This window comes from Corythoichthys intestinalis, chromosome 6 (assembly GCF_030265065.1).
Source record: "Corythoichthys intestinalis isolate RoL2023-P3 chromosome 6, ASM3026506v1, whole genome shotgun sequence".
NCBI classification, from domain to species: Eukaryota; Metazoa; Chordata; class Actinopteri; order Syngnathiformes; family Syngnathidae; genus Corythoichthys; species Corythoichthys intestinalis.
Genome location: NC_080400.1, coordinates 16,805,245 through 16,830,887, shown reverse-complemented (window position 1 = coordinate 16,830,887; position 25,643 = coordinate 16,805,245). Strand labels below are relative to the sequence as shown.

Here is a 25,643-nt window from a genome sequence, read left to right as displayed (position 1 = left end):
GCTCACCATCATAGAATCCACCATGAATTCTATCGTGTATCAGAGGGTGCTTCAGGAACATGTGAGATCATCTGTGAAAAATTACAGCTGAAATGAACAACATGACAATGACCCAAAACCTACCAGTAAATCTAATGGCTGGAAAGGAAGAAATGAGGTGTCCTGGAATGGCCGGGCCAAAGCCCTGATCTGAATCCCATTGAGATGCTGTGGGGTGACTTGAAACGGGCTGTACGTGCAAGAAACCCCTCAAACATCTCACAGCTGAAAGTATTCTGCGTTGAGGAGAGGGGCAAACTTTATTCAGACCGATGTCAAAAACTGGTAGATGGCTACAAAAAGTGTCTCACTAAAGTTATTTCAGTCAAAGGGGGTAACACTAGCTAATAGGTCGTAGGGTGTCCTAACTTTTTCCTCAGTTAGAATATGCATTTATGTTGATATATTTGGTTTATTGAGTAAAACAATGCTAGTTTTTTGTTGTTTACCTGCAATGGAATCACTTTCTTTTCCAGAGATAAAGAAAAACAAGCTCAGACATTAATATGTGAACATTTCTCAATGAAGAACTGACTATTTAATGGGGTGTCATAATTTTTTCACATGACTCTGCTACATGTGACGTGTCTGTTTCGTAAAACAAGGTTGTAAAAAACAACAACAACAAAACAATGGTAAAATAAAAATAAATAAAAAGCCATGATCACAGGCATCCATATTAATAGTGGAAAATATTCCTGGTGTTTTTTTTTATTCTGTATGACAATTTGTTTTAGAAAGAAAATGGGATAAAAAAAAAAAAAAAAAACTGTTTTAAACAAGATATCATATTAGGTAAAAACATGAAGAATGAGCAGAAATTTGTAGCTTCCCTACAAAAATCAATCTACCAGATTTATTAAACTGAATGGCAATAGACAAATTTTGTAATTAAAAAAAAAAACAAATTAATGTAATGGTTGTTGTGGTGCAAAAAAAAAAAAAAAAAAAATCTTGTACCAGTACATTACCATTTTAAAATACAAAAGGGCCGTGCAAAAAAAAAAAAAAAAAAACACACGAAAAAAACACACACACTTGATGAAAAGATAAAACAGCAATTTTTCTTTCGACATTAGACAACAATGTGCCCTATCCTCTATATCTTGGATGAACAATATAAAATTAATTGAATTTGAAATCATTTAAAAATTTAATTCAATTAATTACTATTTCAATTAATTCAACTAACAACTATTAATTGATTCAAATATTTATGCAGTTAATTGATTGATGAAATTACAAGTTCAATTAAATTTGTCATTAAGTTTTTTATCGACTAATTGTTTCCTGGTGTTGGAAGACACAAAAAAAAAAAAGCTGAGGAGAAAATTTGGCAACATGGAAGCGGCAAAAAATTTCTGGCAACTGGTGGCCGATCTTTCAAGTGGCAACAATCTCCTCTGTTCTTCACATACAATTGTAACAGCGTAACTTCCAAAGGTATTCCAGTATTAAAGGTTTGCCTTCCTTACGTAAAAATACACTTTCTGTTTTCATGCCCCAACAATTGTTGACTTGATTAAAATAGGAAATAACTTAAAGTAACACAGAAGTCTTTGCTTTCGGCAGGTTAAAAAAATGTCACTCTGGGCCGCTCCTATTGTAATCGCAAGAGAGCCGCCGCTTGACCACCGTGTTGGGAACGCGCTGATTGGGCGAGTACAGACCAGGGAAGGGGCGACAATAACTCCGGCAATTGGTGGATTGGCTGTCCTGTGAAGACAGCGTCAATCAAAAGTTGGTTACTAAACCCAATACAGCTCGAAAGTTAGCACATTGGCTAGCATTGGTTTGGACGTCTATCGCTGTCATTGGTACTCAAACATGATCACTCACAGTGTTGGGTCGCTCCACGTGTAATGAGGTCAGCAAGAGACCTCGGGACACGCCGCCTCCTTGTTTGTATCTAGGGATGGACATTTTGCTGACGTCCTGGAAGCCGTCCAGCAGTCTGAAGAGAAATTGTATTAATTTAGCCTGTTGTCCAACATTGATTGGTGTATTTATTCCTTTGTTTTATTATTAGTAATAATTATTTTGTTTTATTAATTGTGTGTGTGTAAAATTGTTAATGGTTATAGTATTAAAATGTTTTTATCAATAAACATATTGATGTCAAACAAAATTAGTAAAATAAATATTTGATTATATGAGCTTCAACTATTATTTGTTTTATTTAAAAAAGCAAGTTAGGAAAACAAATACTTTTACAGTTTAATCCATTGGATTTTTAATGACTTATAATAAAAAGTGAAAAGCAAAATATTTATTATTCTTATAATATACTTTAAAAGAACAAAAAAACTTTTATTGTCATCAATTGACTAATTACTCTAAAAACAACGCGAAATATTACTGTTAAAGTTGAAATAAACGTAAAGTGTTTGAATATTTTACTTTTTTTTGGTCCTGTTTTAAAAAAAAATACACATTGCAGTTCACCACATAACCACACAATGACGCCATTTTCACTAATCTGAACATATAAATGTTCAGCGCTTTACTGACCGTTGCTCCTGTCCACGTTCCTGTAGAAGCTGCATTAATGTGGGAATGACGTCATCCGGGTGCTGGGGTGCCGAGGTGGCCGGTGTGGGGAAGGCCACAGCAAACAGACATGCCTGCAGAAGGGAAAGAGACACATGATTTATTTATTGAAGTGGACTGGAAATGTCAAGTTGTACGGTTTCGGCATAATTTGTACAAGTGAGCACTGATTTTTAAACGTGTACGCCATTCATTCAAAATCTGTACATTTTTTGTGCATTACATTTTTTTTCTCCGTTGGGATTTTGTCACCGTTTCGGCAATGAGACAATATGCGTTACTATGCGTACTACGTTGGTTGAATGACGCGGGAGTGGGAAGGAGGAAAGAGTGTAGTGACGCTGTTGCAAACGTGATGCTAGGCTAGGTGGCTCCAATATTTCCTGACTGTAGCCGACAGCCTACAATCTACGCCCACTTGATGCTCCACTAGATATCTATAGAACTAGATGCGAAATGACGGAGCCACCTTAAAGCAGTAGACTTCTCAGAGGGGCTCTGTCTGTTGTAGTGAACCTTCCTAGCGAAACTAACTTTATATCTAAAAATCTCCTAAATCGGCATTGACTTGAATCTGTCTTTAAATGATGAAACGGTTTTAGAACTTTCACATGTCGAAAGTAGACAGAAGGGAAGTAATGCAAAAACGGGAGCAATTTTAACAACTTTAACGGTTGATTCACAACATAAAATGACTTCCAAACTTAGCAAAGGTTTGTTTGTTTTTTGTTTGTTTTTTTTGGAATGAAAAAAAACATGAACGAAAACACCAGTTACTTTGCCAAGTAACTAATTACTCTTACATTCAGGTAACTGAGTTACTAACTCAATTACTTTTTGGGAGAAGTCATTTGTAACTGTAATAACTTATTTTTTAAAGTAAGATTAACAACACTGGTCATAAAAAATGAAGTCTGCAGAATGAAAAGTGACGAAAGCGGAGATTTTATTCTGTCAATTTGTTACTGAACACAATTTGCCTCAACTATGGGGTGGCGTGGCTCAGTGGTAGAGTAATTGTCCCCCAACCCAGAGGTTGTGGTTCGATTCTCCGCCCTGATGAACATGTCTAAGTGTCCTTGAGCAAGACACTGAACCCCATGTTGCTCCTGGTGCTGCGTCACCAGTAGGTGGATGGTGAGATAGTGTAAAGCGCTTTGAGCGCCTTGAAAGGTGGAAAAGCGCTATATAAGTGTAACACCATTTAACATTCAACTATTGCTAATCACTTCTCAGAATTAGCAAAAGAAATGTTCCCTGACTCAAAGATTTCATTGGTAAGTTAATTCTATCAACTGACCTTTTTAATTTATAATTGGATGCACTAACAAACTATCTTCAAGTCAAACTGAATTGCGAGCTGAAGTCCCATGAAGTGCAGCCATCAAAAGATATGATAGAAATTGCCAAAAGTGCTACATACAATTATAACAAAAGCCACTTAAATTTTAGTAATCATGATTTACCTGAAGATATTGATTGTTCTTTGATTGCACCAGGCTATATGAGACAATATTACCAAAATATTTAAATTATTTTAAACATTGAGTTTTATTTTTGTTTCATATTGCACTTTATATTAAACATTGTAAGATTACGTAGTCACCAGTTTGTAAGGGCATACAGTGGGGCAAATAAGTATTTAGTAAACCACCAATTTTGCAAGTCTTCCTACTTGAAAAGATTAGAGAGGCCTGTAATTGTCAACATGGGTAAACCTTGAGTGAAACCATGAGAGACAGAATGTGGAAAAAAAAAAAACAGAAAATCACATTGTTTGATTTTTAAAGAATTTATTTCCAAATTAGAGTGGAAACTAGTATTTGGTCACCTACAAACAAGCAAGATTTCTGGCTGTCAAAGAGGTCTAACTTCTTCTAACAAGGTATAACGAGGCTCCACTCGCTACATGTATTAATGGCACCTGTTTTAACTCATTATTGGTATAAAAGACACCGGTCCACAAACTCAGTCAGTCACACTCCAACCTCCACTATGTCCAAGACCAAAGAGCTGTCGAAGGACACCAGAGACAAAATTGTAGACCTGCACCATGCTGGGAAGACTGAATCTGCAATAGGTAAAACGCTTGGTGTAAAGAAATCAACTGTGGGAGCAATTATTAGAAAATGGAAGACATACAAGACCACTGATAATCTCCCTCGATCTGGAGCTCCATGCAAGATCTCACCCCGTGGCGTCAAAATGATAACAAGAACGGTGAGCAAAAATCCCAGAACCACATGGCGGACCTAGTGAATGACCAACAGAGAGCTGGGACCACAGTAACAAAGGCTACTATCAGTAACACAATGCGCCGCCAGGGACTCAAATCCTGCACTGCCAAACGTGTCCCTCTGCTGAAGCCAGTACACATCCAGGCCCGTCTGCGGTTCGCCAGAGAGCATTTGGATGATCCAGAAGAGGACTGGGAGAATGTGTTATGGTCAGATGAAACCAAAATAGAACTTTTTGGTAGAAACATAGTTTCCCGTGTTTGGAGGAGAAAGAATACTGAATTGCATCCCAAGAACACCATACCCACTGTGAAGCATGGGGGGTGGAAACATAATGCTTTGGGGCTGTTTTTCTGCAAAGGGACCAGGACGATTGATCTGTGTAAAGGAAAGAATGAATGGGTCCATGTATTGAGAGATTTTCAGTGAAAATCTCCTTCCATCAGCAAGGGCATTGAAGATAACACATGGCTGGGTCTTTCAGCATGACAATGATCCCAAACACACAGCCAGGGCAACAAAGGAGTGGCTTCGTAAGAAGCATTTCAAGGTCCTGGAGCGGCCTGGCCAGTCTAAAGATCTCAACCCAATAGAAAATCTGTGGAGCGAGTTGAAAGTCTGTATTGCCAAAATGCCGCCTCAAAACATCACTGCTCTAAAGGAGATCTGCGTGGAGGAATGGGCCAAAATACCAGCAACAGTGTGTGAAAAGCTTGTGAAGAGTTACAGAAAACGTTTGGCCTCCGTTATTGCCAACAAAGGGTACATAACAAAGTATTGAGATGAACTTTTGGTATTGACCACTTATTTTCCAGCATGATTTGCAAATAAATTCTTTAAAAATCAAATAATGTGATTTTCTGTTTTTTTTCCCACATTCTTTCTCTCATGGTTGAGGTTTACCCATGTTGACAATTACAGGCCTCTCTAATATTTTCAAGTGGGAGAGCTTGCACAATTAGTGGTTGACTAAATACTTATTTGCCCCACTGTAGATGAGTGTGAACGTCACAAAGGGCCTCTGAAAGAGTTGACAATTTTAAAGAGGTAGCGACTTAATGAATTTATCCCTGGCGATACATTCCCAGTTAGCAGAGTCAGCAAAAAAAGTAGGAGAAAATAGCTCGTCACCTAGATAAAATATATGTATAACTATGCCACGCACATACAAATAAAGCTCAACATATACATTATAAAACGCCTCTTATAGAATACAGACTGTTGAAAATTCAAAAGAGACCGTTTTTATCATCTAGGGTGACCAAACGTCCTCTTTTGCCCGGACATGTCCACCTTTCACGTCGTGTCCTCATCATCCGGCCGGGTTTTAGAAATTCGTGAAAATGTCCGGTTTTTATGATTTTTCACAGGACCAATTTGAGGAGAATATCTCCGACCACTGAGGGGCAGCGCTTGCCTGCGTTGTCGTGGCTCCTACTAGTAGGGGCGGGAGAAGAAGTACAGTTTACCCCTTGTATTATGGGGCATTACCGCCATCTACTGGGTTGACGGTTTGGCAAGAGAAGAGGCAGTTACAGACTACAATAAGGAGTAATTTTAAGAGACGCTTATAGTGCTCCGTACACCTCTCTGTAAGTTTATCTTCTGTTAATGTCGCTCATGTGTCTTCTGTTATATATTATACAATATATGGGTACAAAGAGATGCAGTATGTTGTATTAGTCTTATATTAATTGTTCTGCGTTCGTGTATTTGGTTTAATGTTGGTATTATATTTTAAGTAGGAGCGCCTACCCAGTTGTTAAGAGGTTTTTTTATGATAAATTCTTATATAATGGCAACTGTTGACTTCTGTCGGAGCTTTGTACTGGCGTGATCTGTAAAATCCCGTTTGATGTCAAATTGTTGCGCTACCGATGATTGTAAACACAGATAGCAAAGTTTGATTTTGCCTCGTCTCCCGGTACTCGCTAATAGGGTAGCTATCAGTGAGCTAAGCCGCGCTAGGCATTATGGGGAATGTAGTTTTGAACTGCTGCGTTTGGAAACATGCTGGTTGAATAGTTTGTCGGTTTATTTTGGTTATTTTTTGCGTGTAATCTAGAACATTGAATGAGAATAAAAATAGAGTGGGAATAACAATTTCTCAACAACAATTGTCGTGATAGTAATTTATAAAAAAATTTATGTGGCACAAGCCTACTGTGTGTCTGTATTGACTGTACTATATTTCCACGGGTCTGCATGGATTTTTTTTTTGTCATTAATTTTTTTTTTTTTTTTTAAATTTCCATATAGTTTATAATATATACTATATGCCTTTTTTTTTTTTTAATAAAACTGAATTTTTCTGTCCAGACACACTTTAAATATATTAAAGTGATATAGGCATCTTTGAGTGAACTTCGAGTAAAATTGAAGTATCTCGAGGCCGGGCCGAGTGTCCTCTTTTTTGGAATTCAAAATATGGTCACCCTAACTTACCTCCGAATATACTTCACAGCCAGCCATTCGTTTGAATGCGGTCCGCCCTCGTCAAAGCCATGTTTGGAACTAACCGAGACTCCGTAACCCTGAAAACCCGGAAGTAAAATCGTATAATGGATCCCTATGGGAGTGTCGCGTTATATGGCTCTGGGAAGGTCATGAAACTGAAAAGTGCCATGAGATTGACATGAATTGTTAAAGAAGTGGACCAGTAATAACGTACGGTGTACTGGTAATATTGCACGGTAGGCAGATAATTTCATAAGATTGTCCGGATAGTGTTTGGGGAATGGTCCATAAATGTTCTGGATGTGAAGTGGAGCTCCCGTAATCATTACTGGGAGTGTCATAGAAACGTTCATGAAGTGTTTTGGGAGTTTTATTGGAATGGCCTTGACATATTTGAAGTAGCTTGGGAATGTTATTGTGGCAGTGTCATGGGAATTAGGGGTGCAATGGTTCAGTTAGCCCACGGTTCGGTTTGAACCTTGGTTTTGGGATCATAGTTACGGTTGCGTTTTGCAATTATTATTTTTTTTAAACTGCCTTTATTTTGCTTTTAAGAAAATGAAATAAACACTTAAAATGTAAACAAATTGACTGTTAAAATGACTCTTAGCTCTTTGGCTAGTGTAGTGACTGACTACTGAAATACACACACCGTAGTAAAAAAGTTAGTTGGCAAAGTAACTGGTGTTACCTTTCATGTTGTTTTTTTCTTCATTTTTTCAAAAAAACAAAACAAAAACATAGTAACCTTTGCTATGTTTGGAGGTTATTTAATGTTGTGATTCAACCGCTGAAGTTGATATAATTGCTCCCGTTTTTGCATTAGTTCACTTCTGTCTACTTTCGACATGTGAAAATTTTAAAACTGTTTCATCCTTTACAGATAGACTCAAGTCAACATTTTGCTGATGTAGGAGTATTTTAGACAAAAAGTTACTTAGGTTCGCTAGGAAGGTTCACTACAACAAAGCCTTTCTGAGAAGTTTACTGCTCTAAAATGGCGGCTGTTTACTAATGCTACCGAGTCTGTCATTTCGCATGTAGTTCTATATGCATGAGATATTTAGGCGTAGATTGTAGGCTGTCGGCTACAGTCAGTAAATATTGGAGCCACCTAGCCTAGCATCGCGTTTCTACAGCGTCACAACAAACACTCTTCCCTCTCCGTGTCTGTGACTTTTCTTGCGTCTTTCAACCAACGTATTGACGCACATTGTCTCATTGCCGAAACGGTGACAACATCCGAACGGAGGAAAAAAAAAAAGATTTTGAACGTAATGTACGGCGTACACATTTAAAAATCAGTGCTCACTTGTACAAATTACGCCGAGACCGTACAACTTGACAGGTATGAATTATAGTGGACCGTCACAGTTAGGTAGTAGCACTCTGTAGCACGGGACGTCTAACTATCAGTGGTCAGGGCGAAACTATGTGCTTTAGCGAAATCATCTTCTATGGCTTTGCGTGCCATTTCATAAATGTCTGGGATTACGTTGTTGGAGAAATACGTCCGCGAGGGAAAAATGTAACGCGGGTCAAGCGTTACAAATAAATTAACAAAGCCCACCGTGTGTTTTCACTGGTGTCATCTTCGGGGTTGTCCTGCTCTGAGAAAGTGATATCTGTGGGTGATACCGCCTGAGGTCCCGGAGCCATGTTATAAGTGTTGCCATTAGCATAGGGAACAAGCGCCAAGCAATGCTTGCAAATTGTTTCATTTTTGTTTCAACATTTTCTCTCCCTCCGCATTGTAGTCCACGGGGAAACCGAAATGTTGCCACAGCGCAGAAGAAGCCGGTGCTTCCTCAAAATTCGGTCTTTCCACTCCTCCGCTCGCCATAGCTTTTTGTTTCCTTTCTTTCTTGTTTCACTTTGCTCATAAGCGAGAGAGGGCGTTACTCGGCTTCTATTACACAGGTGCTTGACAGCGATCGAACATTTACTTGCGGCATTTACTCTCCACAGCTGTGCTTCAGGTCACACACAAGCACACAGAGCTCGACCAATTCATTTCACAAGCGTTCGGAATAAATTAATTGCAAAACCGAAAAGGCGCGGTTCATAAAGGCGTATTGAACCGTACAGGGCGAACCGTACGGTTCAGCTTTGAAACGCAAACCGTTGCGCTGCTAATGGGAATGGCCTGTAAATGTTCACAATTTAATGTTCCTTACAAGTTCATGATTGACGGTGTTGTCATCGCTCGTTTCCTCCTCTGGCCACCACTGTCCTGCTGAATCCCGACCCTCGTCCCACACGTCCTGAGGAAAGGTTGCCCAGGCGTCCAGACTTCCCGTCCAGGTGGGCTTCCAGTCACACGACTTCCCAGAGATGTCACTGCTCCCCAATGCTATTTGAAACAACACACAAAATACTAGGAGTGGGAACCTCTTGGTACCTCACGATACGATACGTGATACAAAGCTCACGATAACGATGATCTGACGATATGGTGATACAACGATTTTCGGTACATTGGTCAGGAAATCATTCTAGGATATTCTACAAACAACTAATAAACAGAAAAACAAGCTTCTGCTGTGAATTGGAATTAGTTTATCACTAGTAGACGTCCCAATCCATTTGAACAGGGAGGATGGCAGCGAATGAACGTCTATGGCCGTCAGTGGCAGTCAATGTCAGGCAATGATGTAATTTTGGGCCATTTAAGGTCATTTACCTGTTGATTTTCAGTTAGTTCCTGTTGATTTTGGGGTATTTTATGGGTCACTTCTGTTTATTTGGAGTTACAGAACAGGAAGTGACCTGGGAATCACCCAAATGAATAGGCAGGGACTCAACCTCAACAGGGAATGACCTGTAAATGAACAACAAGTGACCTGTAAATGCCCCACAAATAGGACAGAATATCTGCTAATGCTCTGGTTTTGAATGAACGAATGTTCCCACCCTAAATGGATTGAACGTCGAGCACCGTCAATGGCAGCCTTAGAGTTAACTGAGACACTATTATGGTGGAAGATTTTGATCGAAACTTGTTGGTTCCTTTTTAATTATTATTATTTTTTTTTAATTAAACATTGACACCTTTTTAAAACGATATCTCGATTCTTGGCAGGAGCATATCGATAACCTTTTGGGATACAAAGTATCACGATATATCACCATTTTTATATTTTGTCACACCCCTACAAAATACCGTTAAAAAGGTGATGTGCTCACTTGTCGGAGCAACTGTAGGTGTCCCAATACTTTTATTCAAGCAGCATTTACAGGCTTAAAAACGGTAGTGTGCCCCTTTAGCACAAACCTGTCTAATCCTGAGCAATCATTCCAAAAATGCTATTAGGCGGATCATATGAGAGCAAGTAAACAAGAGTCTAATCCCATAACTCAGCTTCAAGGTCTGACCTCGCACAGAATTTTTTTTTTTACATGCCAAAATTAGGTTAAATGTAGAATTATGAAAATTATGAGGAAAAATTTTATGTATAGGAACGTATTGAAACTGACTGGCTGCCATTAATGACGCTAGATTTATTTTTTATTACAATTTATTTTGACTGGGAGAGCTTTTTTAATTACCAAAAATAGTCATTTGCCCTAAAAAGGGTTTAAAGTAAATATTTTTACACTTTTTAGAATACCTAATATATTCAGTAAAATGACATTGCATGGTCAAGTTCAAATTCAGTCTAGTTTCAAGAAAAATGAAATTTCTTAAAGTTAAGTTGTTGGTAATCATGTTATGTTACACATTTGGAATATTGAAAATAAAGGTAAATGTAGCAAACAAAACTATTGTAGAGAAAAAGTATATTTTGAGAAAATAACATTTTGCAGGAAAACATACAATAATCTTTCAAATAAAGGTATGACGTTTACAAAAAATACATTATTTCAGTATTTACAGTAAGTGGTATATTACAACATTTTCTATTTTAAGAATAATGCTGCTATTTTATGAACAAAGTTTAACATTATCAAGTAAAAAAAAAATACTTTTTTACTATACATAGGCATTGTAAGTAGAACATTTTGAATTTTACCTCTTTGGTTCTGTCTGCTGCGTTGTTGCATGAGCTCAGCCGCTGGGTCATAAACAGCAACACCCTGACTGCACCCTTCTCCTGCTTGCATGAACCCTCCAAAATCATCTTCTTCCTGCTGTTTTTCGCCCCAACTCTCCAAAGCTATTTCGTCTGGGCCTCTATTTTCCTCTTCTACCTCAGCGTGTTGCTGACTGGTCTCCATGGTGCCCAACGGGGGCAAGTATGGGGTGGGAATTTGCAGGCGGGGACCACCAGGAGTTACCATGCATCCACGTGCAAACTCTTTTGGCGTCCAGTCAGCTTCTTTTCCCTCCATAAAGTTGATTTTGAAGCTTTCTTTTGAAGAAGATAAAGAAGAATCCATTGTTGGGTTTGACGCATTTTGCTCCAACTCCGGGTGCGCCTCTCTGTTCTCAACCTGGCAAAGCTTACTTTCTGCCCGCCCAGTGCTGCCCCTTGCAGGACTAGAGGCTTTAGTGCATACGGTTGTGAGTGTAATGTCATCAAAAGGCGTCTGGATGACGCCATCGTCCTCACCCATTCTCTTTTTTGTGCTCTTGGATTCTTTGCTGCCCTCACATTCTGAGGCAGAGTGTGAAGATTCCAGGTCCGGGCTTGGCCCCACCAAGCTAGATAAAGTGTTGCGGTGGAATGCATTCTCTTGCCACTCCCTTTTCATTCCTGACATCTCCCCACTCGAGGGGCTTTGTCCAATAGAACTTCCCTCATTGGAAACATTCTGATGACATCCAGGACTCCCCAGCAGTCCTCGGCTTTGCTGACACATTCTTTCTTCCGAACATGCAAGGCACTCTGAACTGACTTTGCCTGGCTTTTCCTGTTTCTCTGTGCCTTCCTCATAAGGAAGTCTTTTGTTTTGACCGGGTGCATAACTGGACCTCCTTTGACTTCCCTTATTTGAAGCATTTTGAAGACTCCTAACCAATCCACGGGTTTTCTTACAGAGTTCCATGTCAGGACTACTAAATATCTGCAGATCTTGCTGTTTCTCAGTAACTTCTTCCTCAGGAATTCTTATGTTATACTGATTTTTTTTCTGACCGAACTCTTGGCTTTTGGGACAGGATTCCCTTTCAGGACTGTCGAGACAGTCCGGACTCACTTTATCTGATTCCTCCTCTTTCACGGTGGCTTTCTCATCAGGAAGTGTTTTGTCTTGATCGAGCGCATGACTCGACTCTTGCTGACTTCCCTCATTTAAAGCATTCTGAAAACATCCAGGATTCCGAACCAGTACACAGGTTTTCTGACAGACTGCCTTGTCAGGGCTGCCAAAGAGTTGTGGGTCCACTTTTTTGGCCTGGTTCTCAGTGACGTCTTTCTCAGGAAGAATTGTTACTGGACCGGCAGTATGACTGGACTTATTCTGACAATTTTCCCTGTACGCATTTTGACTGAATCCAGGGCTTTTCTGACAGGATTCTCCGTCAGATCTGTTGAGGCAGTCCAGACACACTTTGTCTGGTTCCTCCAGTTTCACTGTAGCTTCTTCATGAGGAAGTGTTTTGTTTTCATGGCTGGAATTGCTCAGACTTTCCACATCGGATGGATTCTGAAGGCCTCCGGATGTATCCTGTGATCCTCTGTGTTTTTGACAGGTTTCCCCTTTGTGACTAGCGCCTTGTTTTTCGTGTTCCTGGGAAACATCCTCATCAGATTGTCTTTTCTCTCGGACAACTGGGTGACCGGACTTCCTCCACCTCCGGCCTGAGCGCAAACGAACTCGACTTGCCGCAGTTTGCATTTGGAGAGTGGAAATATCACGCCGCGAAGTACCAGATTTCCCTCTGAGCCACGCGCCGGCCCCACTTGTCCCGCCAGATGTGGAGTACAAACAGGTTCCTTTGTCGTTCCGCAAAAAGAGACACTGAGTCTGTGTCTTCCCAGTGCCTTCCGATGTCTTTAGTGTGGCAACTGTCACAAGGGCACCCACCCCAGCATGGGGGAGGCCGTACCCCGAACCCCATGTACCACTTAAGTGCACGTCCGCTGGTCTGGGGCAGGAAGTCCTCCGACTGGCAGGTGGTGTCACTGGTGCTCGCCTGCCAGCTGGTGGGGCGCCACCCTTCTGACGGTTCTTTGAGCACAGCACCCAGGCCCTCAGGCCCCTGATGAGCGGCAGGTCCCCCAGGCCTAGCTCCAGCCTGCTAGGGATTGGCTGAGAAGCAGACATGAGGGGTGCCTCGTGGGGGGACGCCTTCAGGCACGGGTAGTTGTTATTGTTGTTGTGCTGCAACATGGCACTCCACGTGAGCCTCATCTAGAGAGCGAGTGCTTCTTTTCAATTATCACAATACAGATAGTGATGCACCTCAGAAAGATCGTTTTCAAATTGTCTCTAAAAACAAAAGCATTGCCCTGAAGATTTTATCCAATGAGAGATAACAGGAAGTTCACTCAGATGTGTTCCACATTTGTCCAGTGTGTCTGTAGAAACCTGGAGAAAATATAAAATGCTTGTATCACAACAGTGCTATAATATCCCAAAATAAATATAATGACACAATAAAAAAGTACTACATTCACATTCTTATATTTAAAATGAGTCAGGTATAGTGGATACATTTTTAAACGTGGTTACACGTAACATTTTTAAAAAATTTTCCCACAATACTTGAGACATTTTTTTCTAGCATAAATATCAATATTTTAGAGTAAAATCTATAGTTTAAAAAAATGCTTTTTTAAATGTGAAGTATGTAGTGGTACATTCGCCTGACTTCGGCATAGTCCCCGAGTTTGAATGGCGACCAGTTTAGGGTGTTGTCCACCTTTTGCCTGAAGTCATTTGGGATAGGCTACTGCGCGCAGGGAAAAGTGGTGTTAAAATAGATTGATAAGACATTTTCTACTTTTGAGAGAGTTGATCTATGTTTAAAAAAAACATCTACTTAAAGGGCAAGTTACTAGTTTCGGTAATTAATCAAATAAATTTAACCTCCTAATTAAAGGTTATATGTGGACATGACATTTTAGGACATGTCACTCACAATACTAACATTTGGGTTACAAGTGTATATTAACTACATGACCCAAATGTGATACATGGCCTCAATTATAATTATATAAATATATATATTTACGTATTTTTTCTAAAAACAATATTTTAAAAATTATTTTAAAATATTTTTTAAAGTTTTATTTTATTTTTTTTTTTTTTCATAATTAACTGATTGCCTGCCATTGACAACGATTCACGCCCAATATCCAGTATCCAGCCTGTTCCAGTCATAAAGGATTGGAAGTCTGTCGTCGTAAATGTTATTTCATGAAATAAACATAAGCAGGGCTGTCAACAAACTTGCAGGGGCCCGGGGACAAGAGACCATAATAGGTGCCCCCACCCCACCCCTGCCACCAGCTTGTCACGACAACATATAAAGTACTTTTAACGCTTTGCAAGCAATAACAGTGTAAATTTTCAAATTATTTAATTATAGATGGACAGTTAATTTAACAGACCTTAATGTGATGTGACACAATATAAAGAAATTTCCATCTGTTATCCCATGTAGGCTACAATACAATACAACTGAGAGTGCTATGCCTGCCTGCTAAGAAACAAAACAGTATAACTAAACATCCTGTGCCTGCCCCCTCCACATCCCTGGGGTTATCAAGCCCTCATACGCCTAGATTTTTTGACAGCAAAGTCATTTATAACATCAGTGAAATCCAGTTTTTGATCAAGCTCACGCTCAGTGGAGAGCATGGCTAGGTTGTTAACAGATTCGTTTGTGCTGTTTCGGTGATGGATTCGTATTAGCGTTTGCGAGGATACACAGTGGGTTGTAAACCCAAGATAAATCTAGCCGCCGGACCCGAGTGTTCAGCCTCGCACACCTGCTCCCCACGGACTAACATATATCCCTGATCTCCCATCACCTTCTCTCTCCGAGGCTCAACGCGAGCAGCATGTCTTGTTATACCGCATCTCAATAGGCGACAAGCGGCCGGTGACAGACTCGAATCGGGCTTTGGTCATGGTGATCGCGAATGTAAACCGTTCAGTGTTAGCGGCTGTTGTTCACTTACTGACATCACCGTCCACAGCCAACTCTAGCCCTAATTCTCTGGTTTCTTGTCCCCCTTTTAAAAACATTATTTTTCTCATTCACCTCTATGATCTTCATCGCTTTTTCTTTTCTGCTTACCCAATTTATGACGACTGGCCATGTTTAGAGTTTATAACAATGATAGATTTTAACCCTTTAAGGTCTGGGCCTATTTTGTCTGATTTTGCATGCCTTTGAAGTTGCCTTTATATTTCAAAGAAAGAATTGTTTACGATGGCCTGGTTTGGTCCCTTTTTTTGTGACACCTTGAACTTCATGTCCAAACTGTTGTTTCCGTCACTGACCAATTATAAATCATCATTTTGGGCCCAAAAAGACCAAAAATTCCACAATCGTTTTGTCAAAATTTTTAATTTTGATGTCCAATTGACAACCAAACATGCGTAATGAACCATTTTGAAACTTTGTAATATTTATTCAACATGTTAGGATGAACATTCAACCAAAAAAATTTAGAATAAATAGTCTTATATATGACAATTCAACATAAACAACAGGTATAGCATAGGCGTTTTTTGCCTTTATACATGCTCTAGTCAAAACAGGTTATATACAGCAGATCGAACAGTGAAAAAATATATACCATCTAACACAAAAAGTGTTTAGAGGCCATCTCTTTATGAGTTTAGGTATTGCGGCCCATCACCTGATGAAAACTATGTACACACAATCAAGCTTCTTGAACACACATTTATATACACAAATTGAGAAGACTGATTGTGGGAAAAAATGTATATATATATAACATTGGGGGGGGGGGAGTATTTTCAAAAATATTTACAATAAACAAGTTAAATTTTTTTCAGGCATGCCACTCCGAAAAGCAGTTTCGTCCTGGAATTCGAAACAGGGCGACATCACACAGCCCACACTTCCATGGGGTGTTGGTCCTCTTTCCACCCTTCCATTTTCATTTCACTTTACTTTCATTGTCACTATAAATGTACATGAAAAAAGTCAGTATTTATGAAAATAATAAAGTATAAAATAAAAATATATACAGCAATAAATAATATTGGAAATCTATATGTATGACAATAGAAAGAATACCATAGCTGAATATGTGCTACATCCCTAATCTTCAAATAGAAAGAAGATCACCACAATTATAAATTCCTGCCTTGGATACACACAGTTCACGTACGACTTTGATCTGATATGCACATTTTATTATTATATACACAAACACACACTTATATTGCATCAAAATTAACTTTGTCTTGCAATATCAAAAGAAACTTTCAAAAGAAACTTTTTCCAGCCTAAAAAAAAAAAAAGTGAGTTTGCTTACCTCTGCTCGTCGATGGCGTCACCCACGTGTTCAAATACGTCACTATCTTCACTCGAGGACTCTTCCGAAGAAGACGATGATGACGAATTTGGACCATCCTCTTCCTCAAGTTGATCAAATAGCACAATTGCTTGCGCTAAATTTAGTTTTCCGTTCATTCTCAAAGTCACACAAAGTCGCTGCTCGATCCAAACGGCCGTCGGCTCGCCACCTCGCTGCTTCAGAACACTCCTCCCTCTCGTTCGGTGGAACCTCGCATGGCAGTTATATTTATTTAAAAAACGCATTTAGTGCGTCCACTGTGACTTCGAAAGGGTTCGTTTGATTTGTGGTTTTTTCATGGAGCTTCCGTTTTGAAAAAGGACAAGAAATGATGGAAATATAGACACAAACAAATGATCCATGCAGCGTTTTAATGTTTTTTTGAGAGGACAATAAAACTATAAAACTTAAATGACAATATCTCACGTTTTAATTGGTCGATTGACTTCAAGTAATAACGAGAGTAAACCGCAACTTCCGCACTTTAAAACGAGACCAACCAACGGCATGTGGGTGACGTATTTAAAACGTGAGGGCGCTTCAAAGACGACGTGCGCTGAGGACGCGCCGGCGCGTCCTTCGACTCTCAAGGGTTAATTTCCCGCTTCAGGGCACGTACGTAGTGTAGCCTTGAGTGCGCCAGAGCGGGGTCAAACCATTCTGTGCTAAGACAGAGGGGGTGGGGCGTTGTGCAAAAAAAGGAAAAATATATATTTGAAATAATTATTATGTTAAAGTTTCTAAGTATATGGTGGAAAACACAGAAAAGACTGAAAAAGCAGTTTCTGCTCTTGCACCCCTCTTTAAAAGAAACTGCTGTATTTTAAGCCAAAACAACTGTTGTGTTTGATAGAACAATATGTCTATATGCTGCCATAGCAGATTTATGGCGCATTAAGCCCCCGAACTATATTTAATTTGTCAGTTTTACACTGGAAACCCCCGTTTACAGACGTCGCGCAACCGCTTTTGTTTCAACCCAGCCATAAAACGAAGGTCATCAATTATTTTTATCAAATCAAAATGTCTGTCATTTTTCGCTTAGAATCATTAATTGATGTCTAATTTTTTTTTTTTTTTTTTAAAACAAATTTAAAAAATTATTCAGTCATATATCTTAAAACTTTTAAACAAATGACGTCTCAATGAAAACAAAAAATGGTGTCTGTAAAAAAGTTACGGATATCGCTTAATTGTATTTTGTTGTTGTTGTTACTGTCGCATTTCTCCGATATGTTAGATGATAAATAATCTATCCAAAAAAAAAAAAAAAAAAAAAAAAAAAACGTTTAAAAGGGTAAATATATGAAAAAGAAAATCTCGACCACTCCTTGATGTCTGCGATTTCTGCATCGTGACCCTTGTTATGTTACCATGTTTCACCCGTAAAATCCCCCCAAAATCCGGTTGTGGCCATTCACAGCTGTGTCTTGACACTTGTTACATGGAGTTTTTGGAACGAAACAAGGTAGGTACCCGATAATATCTCGTTAATGTCATGGCGTCTGTAATTCTGCTCTCGCGTGCTCTCACCTCCAGATAGGGTTTTCCTGTTTAAAAAACATTTTTTTAAAATGCCCTCCTGTTCAAAAAAAATTCTTTCAAAGATTTTAAGCTTTCCAAGGATGTATCACACATGCATATCGGACAATTTTGAAATTTGGCCAAATTGGGGGTCTCAGAGAAATTTTTAATCGAGTTAATCACATCTTAAAAATTAATTAATTGGAATTAATTGCAATTCAAACCATCTCTAAAACATGCCATATTTTTCCGTAAATTATTGTTGGAATGGAAAGATAAGACATAAGACGGATATATACATTCAACATACTGTACATAAGTACTGTATTTGTTTATTATAACAATAAATGCACAAGGTGGCATTAACTTTATTAACATTCTTTCTGTTAAAGTGAACCAAAGACTTGTAGTGCTTAAAAGATAAATGTTAGTACAAGTTATACTACCGTATTTTTATATTAAAACCCCTCTTAATGTTGCCATTTTAACAAAATTTGTAAAAATTTCTATAAAAAAATATAAACTAGATACACCAAAGACACCACAAGGTGTCAATGGCGAGTTTTAAATTAAATTAAATTAGAAATCAAGCCAAATAGTGTGTTTTGTCCCTCGACTGACGCCGTAGTTTTCTGTTTACTGGTCCATCCATTGTAATTCACGTCATTTGAGTTCTGGCTACACAACGTACTTGACCTCTGATAGTTTGTATATTGTGAATAAATATTGCCATCCAATGTATTTGTTGAACTAAACGAAATAGAGTTTGACCAAAGTCTTGAGTAAGTTTTATGTGTATGTTGCATAGCTATTTTGATTGGGAATGCCAGTTCTCTTTGCACTGTTGTTTAACTGTGTGAGAATAGGGCCTCATTAATACAGATTAAAGCGCTTTTCTTTTTGCAAACATTTTTTTTTGAGGGATATTATTTTTGTTGTGCTTTCACTAAATGATACTTATGTTTGTTGTGAAGGAGTTGCCGAAGCTTATGCCAATAAACAGCGCGGACCAATGAACGCCCGTGTCCACTCGCCTTTTGTAATATTCTGATATAGAATTATCCGAGGCACCTTGAAGTGCACGCGGTGCCAACATGTTGTTTACTCACATGATGCAGGAGTGAGTTAGAGTTACGGTCTGCCGAGAGCTGTAAGCTATGTTAATGTTAGGCTGAATGTGCTAATAAAGAAACAAAGTGCCAGCACGTTGTGTGTGGTATACCTTTGTTAAGAAAAAGCATAAAACGAGACACCTTTCTCTGCCTCTTAGCTCTCAAGTGCATCATTGTAATCTGTTTGAGGCAATGCATGAGCGGGTCATTCCGCGCATGCGTTAAATGTGTTAAATATTTTAACGTGATTATTTTAAAAAATTAATTACCGCCCGTTAACGCGTTAAATTTGACAGCCCTACTTATTATATTAAATGATTTAAACCAGGGGTCCCCAAACTACGGCCCACGGACCGGATACGGCCCGCCTCCACATTTGGTTCGGCCCCCTGAACAATACCAGAGAGCATTTTTATTTTTTATTTTTTTTATTTTTATTTTTTTTATTTTAAATAGTGTTACTTATTTCCTGGCTATTTTCCATGCAGAACCCAAAGAGGGTTATTTGGTTATTATCTATTTAATTAATAGTGTTATTATTATTTATTATTATTATTTATTATTATATTATTATTATTTTTATTTTATTTTTACATTTAGGCACTCCTGCAATCGTCACACTTTTTCTGTTACAAACTGACCCCGGCCCCTCATCAGAGAAGGGAAAAGTTATGTGGCCCTCACAGGAAAAAGTTTGGGGACCCCTGATTTAAATAAAAAAGAAATGCAAAATATTTAATAAGACAATGATTTAAATAAAAAAGAAATATGTGAATGTAAAGTAAAATAAATTAAGGGTCATTCAGGGGCTCCTATGATCCTGAGGCCCTGGATAACATAATAGGGTTTGGTCCCCCCGTCGACGGGCTTCACCATAAGAACAGTAGTAAGGTTGTTGATCTGTTTCCTGAGTTTCAATGTTGTAAGTGTTCATATGTCAAAGTTACGGCGTGGTCAATGTAAAAACAGCTCATTTTTATAGCAACTTTGGTTCGTGTATCACCATCAACGGCAGGCAATAATCGTATCTGATTATGTTGTTGTATTTTTACGTGTTTTTTTGTGCAAATATTGGTTCAAATATCATAAAACTGAAATCTGACGTGGAAAAAAAAGCAAGGTAGTAATGTTGGAAAGATGGCCTCGTGAACATGAAGAGAGGGAAAAGTGACGCAATAATCGTTCGTCGGCCGTCACGCTCGCTCGTATCCACGCGCTTACGTCACCCGCGTCACTGGAACCCGAAAAACAACATTCATTCATCTTCTGAGCCGCGTATCCTCAACATTCTATACAAATATTTCTCACCTTATTCGATGAGCAGTTGGTCCCCCCTCGGTCTCTTATTCACCGGCGAGGGTGTGCTTCCTTATCCTGATCCTCGCCGTGGGCCTTGACGATCCACCTAATGTACCCCCACGCCACGCTTGCTTAAAATAGACCCGACAAAAGTACAAAGGCGTCCTTCCTCCTCTTCCTTCCCTCCCTCAGCATCGTCCGCCTTTCAACCGCGCCAGCACTAGCACCAGTAAAAGCACCACTGCGGCCATTGCGCGTCATCTGCGACACGCACTGGATGCGAGCAGCCGCATCATCACCGCAGCTCGCCTCCACGCACCCGCAAGCCCAAGCCTACCTCCCCCGTGCAGGTTTAGGACGGCCCACCAGCGACCACTGGCGGGGAATGCAGGCGGATCCCACCGAGCTGTCACTCAAAGTGAGAGGGAAAAAGAGAGTCTTCATCCACCAGCTTTTAGAGGATGCTGCTAAAGACGCTTGTATTTTTGCCTAGAGACTATAAGCGGAGTTTAATGGGGGCCAGGCTTCCCTTGGTGACCGAAAAGTGTCACTGCATGTAATTGACTTTCCTATACAGTGGGGCAAATAAGTATTTAGTCAACCACTAATTGTGCAAGTTCTCCCACTTGAAAATAGAGAGGCCTGTAATTGTCACATGGGTAAACCTCAACCATGAGAGACAGAATGTGGAAAAAAACAACAACCAGAAAATCACATGGTTTGATTTTTAAAAAAAATATATGTAAATCATGGTGGAAAATAAGTATTTGGTCAATACCAAAAGTTCATCTCAATACTTTGTTATGTACCCTTTGTTGGCAATAACGGAGGCCAAACATTTTCTGTAACTCTTCACAAGCTTTCCACACACTGGTATTTTGGCCCATTCCTCCATGCAGATCTCCTCTAGACCAGTAATGTTTTGGGGCTGTCGTTGGGCAACACGGGCTTTCAACTCCCTCCACAGATTTTCTATGGGGTTGAGATCTGGAGACTGGCTAGGCCACTCCAAGACCTTGAAATGCTTCTTACGAAGCCACTCCTTTGTTGCCCTGGCTGTGTGTTTGGGATCATTGTCATGCTGAAAGACCCAGCCACGTCTCATCTTCAATGCCCTTGCTGATGGAAGGAGATTTTCACTCAAAATCTCTCGATACATGGCCCCATTCATTCTTTCCTTTACACAGATCAGTCGTCCTGGTCCCTTTGCTGAAAAACAGCCCTAAAGCATGTTGTTTCCACCCCCATGCTTCACAGTGGGTATGGTGTTCTTCAGATGCAATTCAGTATTCTTTCTCCTCCAAACACGAGAACCTCTGTTTCTACCAAAAACTTCTATTTTGGTTTCATCTGACCATAACACATTCTCCCAGTCCTCTTCTGGATCATCCAAATGCTCTCTAGCGAACCGCAGATGGGCCTGGATGTGTACTTTCTTCAGCAGGGGGACACGTCTGGCAGTGCAGGATTTGAGTCCCTGGCAGCGCATTGTTTTACTGATAGTAGCCTTTGTTACTGTGGTCCCAGCTCTCTGTAGGTCATTCACTAGGTACCCCCGTGTGGTTCTGGGATTTTTGCTCACCGTTCTTGTTCTAGTTGTTTGACGCCACGGGGTGAGATCTTGCATGGAGCCCCAGATCGAGGAAGATTATCAGTGGTCTTGTATATCTTCCATTTTCTAATAATTGCTCCCACAGTTGATTTCTTTACAACAAGCATTTTACCTATTGCAGATTCAGTCTTCCCAGCCTGGTGCAGGTCTACAATTTTGTCTCTGGTGTCCTTCGACAGATCTTTGGTCTTGGCCATAGTGGAGTTTGGAGTAAGACTGACTGAAGTTGTGGACAGGTGTCTTTTATACCGATAATGAGTTAAAACAGGTGCCATTAATACAGGTAATGAGTGGAGCCTCGTTAGACCTCGTTAGAAGAAGTTAGACCTCTTTGATAGCCATAAATCTTTCTTGTTTGTAGGTGACCAAATACATTTTTCCCGCTCTAATTTAGGAATAAAATCTTTTAAAAACAAACAATGTGATTTTCATTTTTTTTCGACATTCTGTCTGTCATGGTTGAGGTTTACCCATGTTGACAATTACAGGCCTTTCTAATCTTTTCAAGTAGGAGAACTTGAACAATTGGTGGTTGACTAAATACTTATTTGCCCCACTGTATACAGTTTATTGTTTGGTGTCCAAGTGCGGTTTTATAAAAAGACAAAACGAGGGGGGCACACTGAAAAAGAATACCACTGCCTACGCATTGGCAAATTTGGCCAAAGTTTTTCTATAACTCTTCACAAGCTTTTCACACACAGTTGCTGGTATTTTGGCCCATTCCTCCATGCAGAGCTCCTCTAGAGCACTGATGTTTTGGGGCTGTCGTTGGGCAACACGGACTTTCACTCCCTCTACAGACTTTCTATGGGGTTGAGATCTGGAGACTGGCTAGGCCACTCCAGAACCTTGAAATGCTTCTTAGGAAGCCACTCCTTTGTTTCCCTGGGTGTGTGTTTAGGATCATTGTCATGCTGAAAGACACAGCCACGTCTCATCTTCAATGCCCTTGCTCATGGAAGGAGATTTTCACTGAAAATCTCTTGATACATGGCCCCATTCATTCTTTCCTTTACACAGATCAGTCGTCTTGGTCCCTTTGCAGAAAAACAGCCCCAAAGCATGATGTTTCTCTCTAGCGAACCGCAGACAAGCCTGGACGTGTACTGGCTTCAGCAGGGGGACACGTCTGGCAGTGCAGGATTTGAGTCCCTGGCGGCGCATTGTGTTACTGATAGTAGCCTTTGTTACTGTGTGGTCCCAGCTCTCTGTAGGTCATTCACTAGGTCCCCTCGTATGGTTCTGGGATTTTTGCTCACCGTTGTTGTTATCATTTTGACGCCACGGGGTGAGATCTTGCATGGAGCCCCAGATCGAGGGAGATTATCAGTGGTCTTGTATGTCTTCCATTTTCTAATAATTTTTCCCACAGTTGATTTCTTTACACCAAACGTTTTACCTATTGCAGATTCAGTCTTCCCAGCCTGGTGCAGGTCTAAAATTTTGTCTCTGGTGTCCTTCGATAGCTCTTTGGTCTTGGCCATAGTGGAGTTTGGAGTGTGACTGACTGAGGTTGTGGACAGGTGTCTTTTATACCGATAATGAGTTAAAACAGGTGCCATTAATACAGGTAACGAGTGGAGGAACGAGTAGGTGAACTTGCATAATTGGTGGTTGACTAAATACTTGTTTGCCCCACTGTATATAATAAACATATACATTTGCATTTCTATAAATATATATGGCGGAAAACACTCAGGTGACTTGAAGTCCAATTTGGCTAAATTTCAAAATTGTCCTATATGCATGTGTGATACATCATTGGAAAGCTTCAAATCTCAATTTTCTGGGGGGGGGAATTGAACAGGAGGGCTTTAAAAAAAAATAAAAATAAAAAATTTAAACAGCGAAACCCTAACTGGAGGAGAGAGCATGAAAGAGCATAATTTTAACAAGATATTATCGCGTACTGACCTCTTTTCAATCCAAAAACTCTGTGTAGCATGTATCAATGAGTGTCAAGACACAGCTGTGAATGGCCAGAGCCGGATTTGGGGGGGGGATTTTATGGGTGAAACATGGTAATATAACAAGGGTCGCGATGCAGAAATCGCAGACATCAAGGAGTGTCCAGATTTCTTTTTCATATATTTACCCTTTTAAACTTTTTTTCCCCAATTTTTCTTTGTTTGGATTGATTATTCACCATCTAAAATATTGGGGAAAATGCGACAGTAACAAAAAAAACAAAAAAACAATTAAGTGATAGTTATAAGGTAGACTGTGATTTATTTACAGACACTTTTTTTCATTGTGACATATAAGTGAATAACTTTTTAAAGTGTTTTTTATTTATTTATTTAAATATTAGACATCAATTAATTATGCTAAGCTCAAAATGACAGACATTTCGAATAATAAATATAATTACTTCTTCTTATGACTGCGTTGAAACAAAAGCGGTTTCGTGGTGTCTGTAAACGTCTCCAGGTCTCCAGGGTAAAACGGACAAATTAAAAAAATTCTCGGGGGCTTAAAGTGAATGTGACACGAAAAAAGCATGTTTATTTCATAATACACGCGGTATTTTATGCTCCTGAATGATATGGACCGCTTGGATGTGTGTGGAAGCGATCGCTATATTTATTGAGTTTTTTAAATCCCCTGCATGAAAATGAGTGACTTCCGGCTTCGGTCTTGCATTGAGGAGGAGGGCGCTGTGACGTGTACGGGAGAAGGCGTCCTCTTCACTATACGGCGTACTGTTGTGTATGAGGATGAAAGATTCAGCTGATTATGCGGATTAATACGTTTATTTTTTGCATCACGCCAGCCAAACGGCTGCAGAAAAATCATTCTGTATGAGGGAGAGGCGTATGCGCCTTTTTGGGGTTTTAAAAGGTTCCCATTCACCGTGGATATTGGCCAAAACAAGCCCAACTACTGTGGGACCATTGGACTGGATTGGTAAACACTACAAACTTTCTTTAAATAAAGGACTACTTACGTTTGATCATTGATAGGCATGTAAAAAGCTCTCCTCATGCACAATAGCAGCACGTTAGCTGCACAACAACTGCAGCCACCCTCCTCCGGGGAACGGACTGTAAATTTCTCTCCGGCGGGCGGTTTGCCGATCCGCGAAGACAATCGACAACCCAGTCGTCATGTCAAATAATCCGGGCTAGTTATGTGTGATTTTCCGCTTCGAAGACTTTGAAACATCACTCGGTTCGGGTTAGCATGTCGGCTAGCTGTCACGCCTCTTGGTTTGTTTACATTCTCCGAAGCCGGGAAGGGAAGGGAAATGACATATGTCCGATTTAGGTGTCATAAAATATCATTCGGGAGGTGTGACAGTAAAGGGGAAGTCAACAGTTTTGACCATTAAGGAGTAATTTTGCCATGTCGTCCTGAATAAATG

The 25,643-nt window shown here is 39.8% G+C and overlaps 1 protein-coding gene across 1 annotated transcript; it reads right to left on the bottom strand.

Moving 5' to 3' along the window:
* Positions 1-972: 972 nt before the first annotated feature.
* On the bottom strand, positions 973-20,997 carry LOC130917937 (uncharacterized). Its single transcript, XM_057839726.1, has 6 exons — positions 20,674-20,997; positions 11,297-13,757; positions 9,461-9,636; positions 2,551-2,663; positions 1,879-1,993; positions 973-1,755 (listed from the first exon to the last, which is right to left on the bottom strand). The coding sequence occupies exons 2-6, from the start codon at positions 13,578-13,580 to the stop codon at positions 1,624-1,626; spliced, it is 2,820 nt and encodes a 939-aa protein (XP_057695709.1). The 5' UTR covers positions 13,581-13,757; positions 20,674-20,997; the 3' UTR covers positions 973-1,623.
* Between the last annotated feature and the right edge of the window lie 4,646 nt (positions 20,998-25,643).